At 39.9% G+C, this 12,221-nt stretch overlaps 1 protein-coding gene across 1 annotated transcript in view; it reads left to right on the top strand.

The window, feature by feature from the left end:
- Positions 1-7,331, top strand: part of ACVR2B (activin A receptor type 2B) — a 94,402-nt gene extending 87,071 nt beyond the window's left edge. The window contains exons 10-11 of the mRNA XM_031607790.2: positions 719-849; positions 2,319-7,331. Coding sequence (XP_031463650.1) covers positions 719-849; positions 2,319-2,513 — 326 coding nt within the window. The 3' untranslated portion in view covers positions 2,514-7,331. The remainder of the gene's footprint in view (positions 1-718; positions 850-2,318) is intronic.
- The last annotated feature ends 4,890 nt before the right edge of the window (positions 7,332-12,221 follow it).

The raw sequence follows: 12,221 nt of genomic DNA on the forward strand, positions 1-12,221 counted from the left end.
TCATAAGATATTTTAGTGATTGGCTTTTTTGTTGTTGATTTTTTTGTTTGTTTGTTTGCTTGTTTTAAGTACCTAAACATAATTTTCTAGGTGTCGCAGTTCATGACCAGCTAAGTGGTTGGCTCTTTGATTTTAGTCTGAAAAAGCCTTCTTGAATTCTCTCTGCTATTGAAAGAGGTCACTCTTTATTTCTGGGAAACCATAAGTAATGCAACCAAGCATCCTGAGAAAGCCCATCAGTTAAGCTGGGCTGTGCTTTTTGAGAGGGCATCTACACATTGCCAAAGGCCAAACGACGTTTAGATGAGCAGAAGTTATTGCTGCAGTCTGGAGTCTGCATGACACTTCATAACAGTTCTCTCATTCTCTTGGCCCAGAGCAGTTCACAGCCATAACTGGTAGAACTAAAGCATTCCGAAATCATTTTGCACTTTGGAGCTAGCACCTGGGACAAGTGCATCTGGCTCTACCTGGTAAGAGCTGACTTAAATCTAAGAACAAGCCAGGTCAAAAAGAGATTGCAAGTGCTGTGTATGCTTGACTTTGCTACTCAGTGCCTAAAGTGAAATTATGCTCGTGCCAAAACTTTTCTTTAGGTTGTTTTGCTGCAATGGGTTGAGGAGCCGTGCCTTGTGCATGGGGAAGATGCAGCTCTGCAGAGGCTGTGGCTCCACACAGGCCATTTCTGTACTAACCCAGTTCTCCACGTGCACTGTAGGTCCAGTGGATGAATACATGCTGCCTTTTGAAGAAGAAATAGGTCAGCACCCATCCCTCGAGGACCTGCAAGAAGTGGTGGTTCACAAGAAGATGCGCCCCATCTTCAAGGATCATTGGCTGAAACACCCTGTATGTCCCCCTTGGTCAATGGGCAATTGTTTTTTCCTGTATGATGGGAATGAGAGATGTGGCTATGTGTTAGCTTCAAAGGGAAAAAATGCAGGAAAATAGTGTTCTGGGAATCTGGCAGCCTCGAGGCACAGACTAAACTGCAGGTGACCTTCATGTCCTCACCACTGCCCAGTACTGTCCTAGTACAACGTTTGGCAGAGAATGCTTCCCCTTTCCCTTTGTTCCTCTTTGTGTTTAGAGGATAAACCAGCTGATTAAAATCAGCAAATGAACATGGAACGTGTCGTGGAGCATTTGTTTAGCAGGACTCATTTAATATGGTGAAATAATGGAAGGGAAAGTCCTGTTCATTGAGAAAGAGAGAATGGTGCATACTAGCAGAGACGTATTCCTTGCAAGGTAGATAGCATGCAAGACTTGCACCATTTTTTCAGGAAAAATTAATTAGATGTGAAGGCAAACAGACAATGAAATAAAGTGCAGTGTGGGTTTCCCAGAGGTAGATCACTTCAGCTGAGCGTTTTTAATGAGTGCACTGATTTTTTCAGGTTGGGAAAGGAGGGAGCAAATTGTGAAATCTCACAGGGCTTCAGTAAGAAGCTAAATGCCTCTGTTTGGACCAAACTGCTGTTGTTTTGGCTGGACTCAGGTGTACTGAGGCATTGCCTGGAAGTCAGGGAGAGCTGCCGGGTGTAGGTAAAGACAAGTGTGGTGGTTTCTGGGTGAGTGGGATTCAAACAGAGCTGTACTCCTCCAGCAGTATTCACTGAATCATAGAATCACAGAATGGTTTGGGCTGGAAGTGACCTTTAAGATCATGTAGTTCCAACCCCCTGCTATAAGCAGGGACACCTCCCTCTTGACCAGGTTGCTCACAGCCCCATACAGCCTGGCCTTGAGTGCTTCCAGAGAGGGGACATCCAGAGTCTCACTGGGCAACCAGTTCAGTGTCTGACCACTCTTACAGCAAATAACTTCTTCCTAATGTGTAGTCTAAGTGTTGTATTCGGTTATTTTGAGGATTGTACAGAAGCGATTGCAAACAAACTACCGTTTCATAGTAACTGATACAGTGCTGCCAGCACCGGTGGCTTTGTCATGGGAATTGTAACACTTCATGTCTTGTCTTCTAAAGCTTTAAATGCTCGGTTTTATGATGTACTTTGATGTGGAAAAAAAAAGTACTTTCAGGTCTATGAAAAAAGGCAGATGTGAGCAAAGCCCTCAGTCTTAGAAACTGAAAGTTCAAAAAAACCTGATAACACACATGTTGGGAGTACTTTGTAAAACGAATCTCATGAGAGAATCACAGAATCATTTGAGTTGGACAGGATCTTTAAGGTCCGCCTGGTTCCCAACTCACCTGCCACCAACAGGGAGACCCGCAGCTCCATCAGGTTACTCAGAGTGCTGATTTGCACGTTGTGGAGATATGAGCCGTTGATCTTTCCTTTCTTTCTCCTCAGGGCTTGGCGCAGCTCTGCGTGACCATCGAAGAGTGCTGGGACCACGACGCAGAGGCTCGGCTCTCGGCAGGCTGTGTCGAGGAGCGCATTGCTCAGATCCGCAAATCCGTAAACGGCACTACCTCGGACTGCCTTGTCTCCATCGTGACGTCCGTCACCAACGTGGACTTGCCACCCAAAGAGTCCAGTATCTAAGTCCTGGTTTGCTTTTGTCTTTCCAGACTCAATGGATTTGAAAAAAAAAAAAAAAGTTTTAAAAAAGAAAAAAAGAAAGAAAACACGCGAAGAAGAAAAAAAAAAAAAAAAAACCATAAAAATCCAACAAACACGTGAATGCAGCTGCTATTTTATCTTGACTTTTTATTATTATTGTTATTATTATTATTATTTTTTTTTTTGGATTGGATCAATTTTACCAGCACATTGCTCTACTGTATTAACAAATGGACATTTCAGCAAGCATTCAGGTGCCGACTAATGAATGCAGAAAAGGTGCAGGTACCTCAGAACCTCAACAAACTCACTTCAGTTGTTTTGTTGTTGTTGTTGTTTTTTAAATTGAGTTTTCTGGGTTTCTCTTTATCAGTCTGTCTTCTGAGCAGAACATCTGTGACATAAAGGAAAACCGCCTATCATCTTAGAAAACGCAATGCTGCAAACTTTGGAGGAAACTTAAGACTGTTACATAAGATTACACCTTCCTCAAAAGGATTTTTTCCCCATTTTGTTTCGTTCCTGGGTTCTGTTCCGTGTTGGGTTATTTTATTTGGAAGTGAGCTTCAAAAAAAAAACAAAAAAAAAAAACAAAAAAAAAAAACACAGCAGATGTGTCTTTTACGGATCTAACGGGTGTCATTGTAACATGGAAAAAAGTAACTGGGCAGAGAATGTTAATTCTTGGTGGTAGAATTGAAGGGGGGAGCGTAGAATAGGGGTGGGGAGAGCGACGTTGGACTTGGCAGCATTTGGGGAAACATCATTTGCTATGGAGCTACTTCTCAGGTAACCATTAGAGGAGGGGAAGGACATTTCTGGGCAGAGTATTAACAGCTGCAGTGTGTGGAGAAAGCAGAATTAAAGAGCCAGTGGTTGCAAGCAAGGCACTGGTTAGATCTTCCTCCAGTATCTGGCGCTTGGGTGGTAAGAGAACAAAGCAGAACTGTAATTACCTTCTATTTTTTGAATCTGGATAGTAACAGGAAGAATGCTTTTTAAGAAGTGTAATTGGAAGAGGTGGGAAAGTGTGTTCTTAGAAGAAAATACTGGAAGATAGGAAGATGTTTGCATCTCTCTTAAAGTGTGAATCAGTGCAGGAAATGTTGCCCTCGGGGTTGATTATCTGCCAGCCCAACCACTGGCGCAGATGGTGCAGGGCGGAGAAGTGTGAACGCTGGCTCTGTAATTTTTCTTTGTTCTTTAATTTGGGGATGGAGGGAGGCGGAAATTACCTGAACCAGTGGCAGATGGCTCCTGTAGCACCCGAGAAGCCCATGAGCTGTACAGTTATAGACTGCAGAGGTAGCTGAGCAGCAGCAGTGATCCTCAGCATCGCTCAGACTGGTTTCTTTGACGCTGCTTTCTCCGTACTCTGCGACTAAACTCTTTTCGTCTTAAAGTGGTGCATATTCTGAAATACCATTACTCTTATTATGCCATAAACTTGCTCTAGTCAGTGAATGTTCCTAATGCTGCTGATTCAACATTGAGATATTTTTTTAATTTGCAAAAACATGCAATGTTTAAAAAAAGGAAAAAGAAAAAAAAAATAAGAAGAAGAACACAAAACACACACACACACACATACACACGTTACGTGGCTTCCGAGGCTTAAACTGAAAAAAAAAAAAAAAAGAATTAAAAACTTCATGACCACAGACCACCTCAAACCAGAAATACCTCAGAATTTTCTACTTGTATGAGTTTTATTATATATTTTGTTAGTTGTGTTGTCTTGTAGTAAGTATATTTTAATGTAAGTTGGCTTTTATGACAAGGGAGTTTTAAAAAAAGAAAAAAAAGAAAAAAAGTTCCAAAATCTTTTAGGAAGTGCTACCGTTGTTTTTATTTTGTTGTCGTTGTTGTTGTTTGTTTTATAAAGCACCATTGTAAATAACTATACAGTTGTAGAATAACTGCCTATATAAGGTACCTGGGCATTATTCACACTTATTTGTGAAGGCTGTTTCCATTCTGTGTTTTATTTTTGTCTGTTTTAGTGAAAGGACAGTACATCTTTTTCTTTTTTCTTTTTTTTTAATGTTATTTTGTTTTATTTTTTGATCTTTGAATCTAACATGAATTCTGTGTCTTGCTAGACTGACAAAGTTATATCCATTGGATGGCCAGAACTTTCAGATTTCTCCTTCTATTAAGCCAAAATGCAGTCTTGAGCTAATCATCCTTTGAGAAGGAAAAAACAAACAGAAAAATCAAAAGTCTGTACATGAATTGGACTTCTTGTCGCTGCCAGGCTGTCAGCGTGGACCCTTGCACAAATGGAATTTATTAAGCAAACAAAAAATCACTAATTGGAGAAAATGTGGAGACAATATAGAGTAAATTGAAATATATCTCTTAAAAAAATATAGCTTTAAAACCTAGAGATCACAAATGAGGACGCGGTCCTTTCTCTCGAAGAGACATTAAGATAGTTGCCTTAATTTGTCTATCTGAATAAAGTCTTAACCTATTCTTTCAAGTTATTGAATGTATATTGCATATTAGTGCGTACACACATGTAATCGTATTTCTGTGTGTAGGTTTGGAAGTTTCTGTTTCTTAATGTGATTCTGTTCAGAACACGGTGACAAAAGCAGACAGGACGGTACTGGTTGGGCCCAGATGATGGTGCTGGAGGGGCTGATGTCTTCGAGCTGATGCTGCAACGTGCCCATGCTGAACATGAAGCATGTAGGGAGCTCCTCTGGTGTCGTGACATAAGTCGTTCGCTTCATGTTTAGCATGGTCATAAAAGTTTGCAAGGATCAGCATTTTTCACATTCTAATACATTTCTGCACTGAGATTTATATAAAAATGTGACTATGTTTTAGAAGTGAAGTGATGTAAGGGTGGGGTGGAGTCTAGAACAGAATTAAGACTGAGCGAATGCTTGTTTCGAGGTGGGCATGCTCTGTGTTCCCCAGGAATGGGAGCTGACTCACATTGCTGCAGAAGGAAAAAAGCTGTACTGTCTTTTAACTATCGATATCTGTTTGCTGTTCTGGATTTTTTTCCTTCGGCATTCTGTATGACGGCTAAAACAGGCTTATTACAGCAGTTGCTTTTTTATCGTGATTTCTTTAAGAAGCTTTAAAGTATTTATTGAAAGTGCCATATGATTTTAATAGCCTATTAGACAGTCTCGTAAACCTTCTCTTTTGAGAAAGCATACACAAAAAAAGTCTCGCGTGTAGCTTATCTGATTGTGGGGAGCTGTGCCAACGTACAAAGCTTGACCGAATGTTGATTGTAAGTGTTATAAACTTCCCTGGTCTACTGCTTCCTTATAGATCATCTTGTCAACAGGATTCAGCAACTGACTTGTAAAAGAATTTCCAAAACGCACGTGTGCTCAGATAGAAATTTGAAATGTGTGTTGGGTTTTGTGTCTTGCTGCCACAGCAGAGAGGGGTATTCTGAATTTTTGCCTAAAATCCTGTCAGTTTATCTGAAGTGGTCCTTTAAGTTGGTATTTATGTTATTAATGAAGGAAAGCTCTGATGAACTTACTGGTCTTTCAATACTCGAGCTGTCAAGCAAATAGTTTCCTCACTGCTAACGTAGCATTTGAACTCACAATGACAATACGGTGGTTTTGTTCAACATCACGGAGGCTTTTTCCTAGCCAGCATTGGGCACATCCATAGGTGTAGCTGTAATAAGCAGTCGTGACTCTTTCCCCCTTAACACTCCCATGAACGTGATGGGTACAACATATGTTATAAATTTCACTCCCTGTCCAGATTTTATTGATTTTATAATCAATGTATGATTTTATTGTTGACCTTCTTCTCTTGTGTAGCAGTCTAGGTAAATATTAACTCTGAATATTGTGGGCAGTTCTGTCAATGTTAAAAATTTTCCATGACTTCAGGAGCCAGGATTCCCTTCTCTCTGGTCTAATGAGCTTTAAGAACTTATCGTGCTGGCTGTGTTGGTTTCCTGAGTGAAGGAAGCTCACATTTTGAGGTTGGAAATAGCTAAATTAGCATTCTTGAGATGACAGAGCTGTGACTTGCTAATACAGTTGCATTAGTACAGCAAGGTTCATATTGAAATTTATGTGCATGAGAGAAGGCTATAAACCAGTCTAACCATCAGTGAAATGACATCTGCCTTACTCTTCTGCTGAAAGATTTTAGCTAGTCCTGATCATGGAGTTTTGTCTAGTGAAGACAAAAAGAAAAACGCTTTTTATTTTGCCTCGTTCTTTTGCTGAAATTCTCATACAGCATAAGCTATGTTAGGTCAAGTTACACCTATGGCAATGCCAAGCTCTTTGTGTTTACGTTTGTGTTTCACAAAAAAGGGATGTGAGTATCCCCCAGTAACTCCGTTGCATTACTTAGGTCTTGTGATTCACTGCTGTTTCTGTTGGAGTTATTCATTTCAGCAGGAGCAGCACTGGGTCCGCTCAGCCGTGTTGCTGGTGGGTATTTCCAGGTTGGCTGGATAGGCCTTTCCCATTAGGAATACTGATCTCCCTTAATATCACCCCGTAGAAACTGGAGAGCTCAAATTCTGTTCCTCCTGTGCTGCTTTCTGGGCAGACTGTCAGGATTTTCCTGTTTTGCAGATGAAAGATGTGGTTTCACTTGGTATGGAAGAAACTCCTATTGCAGAGGAAGGAGCTGGTTGATAGCATTGTGACAGTGCTGTTGTTGCAGTCCTCTACAAGCCACACTCCCCTTGAAAAATATCTAAGCAGGAAGTGTCCCACAAACTATTATCACTTTTACATACAGAATATTGTTTGGTAACATTGTAAATAAAATAGACTATATAATAGAGGAAAATAAGGACATTTTGACTTTTTTACTTTTGGAAATATATATATATATTTTAGTTACATATACAAACAAAAAATTCTACATTGTGTGAGAATTCTTTTATACCACAAATTATTTTTGTAACGTCTAATATGTTTCTGCAGGGAAAAGGGAGAATGGCGTGTGTACGCACAGCGAATAAATATATATATATATAATGTTTAAATTAAATGTGCACTACATCAAAGTCTAGAGGATAGAACAAGTTTAGTGTGAGGAGCAAGTCTGGATGTACTTGGACACGCTTTGAGGGCGGCACTGACTGTGTTTAACAGGTTATCTTGCATGTCACATCCCTTCTGTTAAAGATGCTTGTTGCTTTTTCTATGACCATCTTCAGTTTAACCAGGAAGAGTGTTTGCATGCATTCATGCAAGTATCCGTGTGTGAGCAGTGTGTCTCGACATATGCTGTGATGCTGCAGTGAGTTGTGAAGGCAGGGTGTTAGGAATTTGTGGAGACCAAATAGGCTGATCTCGCTCACTGCCGTATCCGTTTATAGCAGCTGCGTCTGCTGCATTGACAATATGATCTGTAAGGAGCTGTTGCCAGCAAAGTCTTGATAAAAGCATTTCCTAGAAGTTCCTTCTCTCTGAAGTGACACAAATAATCGTACTTCACCAGGACATTCAGATGTGTTCCCAATGGCAGATTTCACTGTTTGGGTTGGCAGCACTAAAAAAAAAAAAAAAAAGCACTGTCATGTCCGGAGTCCTACTTAGAAAAAGAGCATTCCTAATTTGTGTAACCACGCTAAGGTACACTAAAAATATTAAAGAAAAATACTGCAAATGTTTTCACGTGAGCTGACTTTTCCTGTTGTACTTAAAAATCACTCCAGTCATTAGCTTTCCTTGTCTTGACAATACGGTGTCAGCAGGGTAGGAGTTACTGAAGGAAACTTAAAGCCAAGCAATGCACTGTGCTGCTTGGAAGCTTTTTTTGACAGTGTGCCTTCTGAAATTGGTGCTTGAATGATTGAGAGCAGGCTCCTGCCATTGCTGAATCCTACTTCTGTGTTCTTGGTGAAGTCCTGGCCCTGTGGAAGCTTCCATCTAATTCAGTGGGACCATGAGTTGTGTTTGTGTTCCTGGTCATTACCCTCATTCACTCACTCACTCACTCACTCACTCACATGGGACTTCTTTGCTAATATAGTAGTTGTAGGATGAAGCTCTGTTCCCTGACTGAGATAATAACCTCTGGGTAATCCTTTTTGTCGGGACATGTCCACAGAAAGAGATCATGCTTGTGTTACGTCCATCCAGCTGTTCTGAAATGTAATGCTATTCTGTTGTGCCTTTATTTTTCCATGTAAAAGCAACTGCTGTAAGTTTTTTTTTTCCTTTAACTAGTTTTTATGTTTCTTTTTCTGTCTAAACAAACAAACAAACAAACCAGTTTTCATTGCCCAGCTGTTATTTCTGGATGCAGTCTGTGATCCAGGTATTTCAAGAACCAATTACCTCAAACCTCATGTTAAACAGTGTTGCTATCTGGATTCTCCTTGATACTACAATATTGTAACATACACAAACAGGAACCTTGCTATGTATGGGTGTTTATATATATGTTTCATATACATATATGCGTGTATGTGTTAGATATATATAAATGGAAAATGATCCCCAAGGACTGAAGGAAAAAAGCAAAGCTTTTATTTTCCAACATTGAAACCAAAAGGGCTTCTCTGAAGCTCTATAATGGCATTGTGCTGGATATGTATTGAAAAAGTGTTTTCTGGAAAGTGCTTCCTTTGTCAGCCTTTTTATTTCAGTATTTTAATGGGGCAGATGATGTGATTGAAACACCGTATCTGCATTTTTTGGCCTCTTTTGAAGCAGAGGCCTCTTAATCTTTCCAATTGTTAAAAACCAATCAAACTCAGTATATAACATTCCAGTAAGGTTGGTATTGCAAAACTTGAGTATATTCTGGGAAGACTTTATTCGCTTTTGTTTTGATGGAAGGGAGGGCACTGGCCAAACTTAACTTTTCCAACGTTCTGAGGAACTGAAGTGTATCCAGAACCATCCTGGTCATTTTAAATCCTAATTCAGTAGTCACTGGCATTTCTGGATTGGCCCCCTCATTAAAAAATAAATATCAAATAAAAACCAACAGCCGTGAGCAGGAGGAAGTTGGAGGAGTTGTAGCTTCTGAATGTGTGCCAGCATCAGCACAGTCTATTGGATAGCAGGAAACAAGACAAGACCTGGCAAGACCTGGGACCTATGTGGCCCTTTTCTTTTTCCTCCCTTCTCCCAGTAACCTTCTCATAAAAGCAGGCCTTCAACTGCAATGACTTGCTTAGACAAAACCTTCTAATGCTTTACAGCTGTTGGTGTTTTATGATTACCTTTGGAAAATTATTTACAAAAATATTAAGATCTCCCAGAAGAAGACCTTTTGCAATGCTGTTGGCCTTGCAGTGGAATAATACTGTGATGCAAAGTTGATCTGTTAGTGGATCAGAGTTGAAGGAGGTGGTTACTGCAAACTAAGTAACATTTTTGACCTCTATTCTATGCCATAATTCCGCACAATGCCATTGTCAATCTACTCAAACTATCTGCTTATGAATTCTGCATGATCCTCATGATAGAGTTGAAAGCCTGATCTTTCACCTGTTAATATTTTCACATTTGTCCTTAAGTTTGACAAATTTTATACTGTAAAGTTGACCTGAGTACAGTTTGATGTCAATTCTTGTGGAAAGAGCTTTCTGCATGTAACATTAGACACATACAGTTAAACAACACAGCATAGTACAAAACTCACAAGATAATGTTTTGGCACCAGCAGAAAGAAATCTCACCCTGACCATTTGTCATTTTAAACCATCTTATTGTAAGTTTTACCAGCTACTTCTAAATTTGTGCTTTATTTAAAGAAATAAAATAAAAATCCTAAGACTTGTCTAGCGTAGTGAAATATGTGTATATCAGTTTTAGGATAAATAGCTAAGTCTTATTACGCTGTGTTACTTAACTTGTATATATAGAGTATACATAAGAGTTTGCAGTAACCTGTTTCTCCAGGATTTCCAGTTTGAATGGATTTAAACTCAAACTATGAGATTACGTAAATGATTTAGAAGATTGCAGAATAAAGTGAGTGTAAATTACAGGAAGCTCTATCAGATGGTGAAATAATTTTTAAAGAGTCTTTTGGTCCTTGGCTCAAATTCAATAAGTACTGTTTGTATACCAAGATATGTGAAATGTAAATGTTGTAGGTTATATTTCACTCTTGTAGCTATGAAAATGTAGAACAGAGATAGCTTGTACTACTGAGTTAACAAAAGTTATACTAAAGTATCCTGTTAAAAAAGTATACAGAGAGGTAAGCTCATTGCTGTAACCCCTTTTGGATTGAAGTGTGCTGATTTTTATATGTATATTATATATATATATTCTGCAAAATAATATGTGTGTGTATATATATATATATAATGTACGTATAAAATGGCCTAATGCAGACATCCATTGTATTGCAGTTATGAAGTGAAGACATTTCGGAAAGAACATTGTATCATAGTTCATGAATTTGCAGTGGATCTTTGTTCCTTTTTACTGTGGTATTTTAGAAATGAGTCTCAAGTTTGAAATTAGATCTGCCAAGTTGGAGTTTCGCTGCTTCAGCTTTGCACTGGGTGTCCGAATAAACCAGTATGAATGTAGTATTTGCCCTGTGTGAAGCAGCTACACCCCAACAGATAGGAGGAAAAAAAAAAAGAAAAAAAAAGGAAAAAAAAAAAAAGGAAAAAAAAAAAAAACTAGAAAGAACTATTTCAAGTTTATCTTTTTGTATATGAAAATAAACAATAAATTACAAACAATTGCTTCTGTTGTCGCTGCGACGTGAAAAAATCACTGCTGTTTGGTAATACCGTTGATGTCTAGCTGAAATATTTCCTTCTTATAGAAGGACTTCTTGATGTTTCAGTGGTGTCTGCTGCTAAATCAGCGTCGAGGCCTCAGCCTCTCCTCATGGTTTGCAAACTGCTCTGAAGGGAAGAAGGAATTAGCTCAGATAGCTGCATCCTTTCAAGCGTGTTGCCTCTTGTAGCACTGTGAGAACAGTGCTTGCCATATCCAGGGAAGAATAGTTCAAACTATTATCTGCATGCTAAGTTGTACCAATAGCAAGCCTGTTCAGCTACAGCTGGCAGTGATGGGAATTAAGCTCAATGCCAGGACTTTGTATTCTACTGTCTTCTGCCAGTTCTCAGCTAAGGGAGCTGGGACTGGAGCAGAGCTTCCACTCATCACCTCTAGGTATCCAAGAAGTTTCAGTTGAGGTGTCTAGATTTCAAAAAAATATTATAAGAAGTAATTAAAAACTGAGCTTCTTAACGTTCTCCCGGTGTGGCGAGTTATGTAGTTCTCAAAACATGAGGCAGAAAGGTGTGGCACTTCCAACTGAAGCACAGCAGGCCTTCCCCCAGCACAAAAAAGACACAGAGCTGTTTTGGTGTGGGTTCAGAGGAGGCCACAAGGATGCTCAGTGGCTGGAACACTTTTGCTATGAAGGAAGTTTGGGGGAGCTGGGCTTGTGCAACAGGGAGAAGACAAAGCCTCGCTGTGGCCTTCCGGTACTTGAAGGGAGTGGATGAGCATGAGGGGAAGTAACTTTTTACACAGTCTGATAGGGACGGAACAAGGGTGAATGACAATAAACAAAAAGAGGGGAAAATTAGGCTAGATATCAGGAGGAAATGCTTTGCTGGGGGGCAGTGAGGCACTGCTGCCAGACGCTGGAGGTGCTCGGGGCCAGGCAGCCTGAGCTGGGGGCAGGCAGCACACAGCAGGGGTTGGAACTGGCTGGGTTTCAAGATCCCTTCCAACCAAA

This window comes from Phasianus colchicus, chromosome 6 (assembly GCF_987193195.1).
Source record: "Phasianus colchicus chromosome 6, bPhaCol1.hap1.1, whole genome shotgun sequence".
Classification (NCBI taxonomy): Eukaryota; Metazoa; Chordata; class Aves; order Galliformes; family Phasianidae; genus Phasianus; species Phasianus colchicus.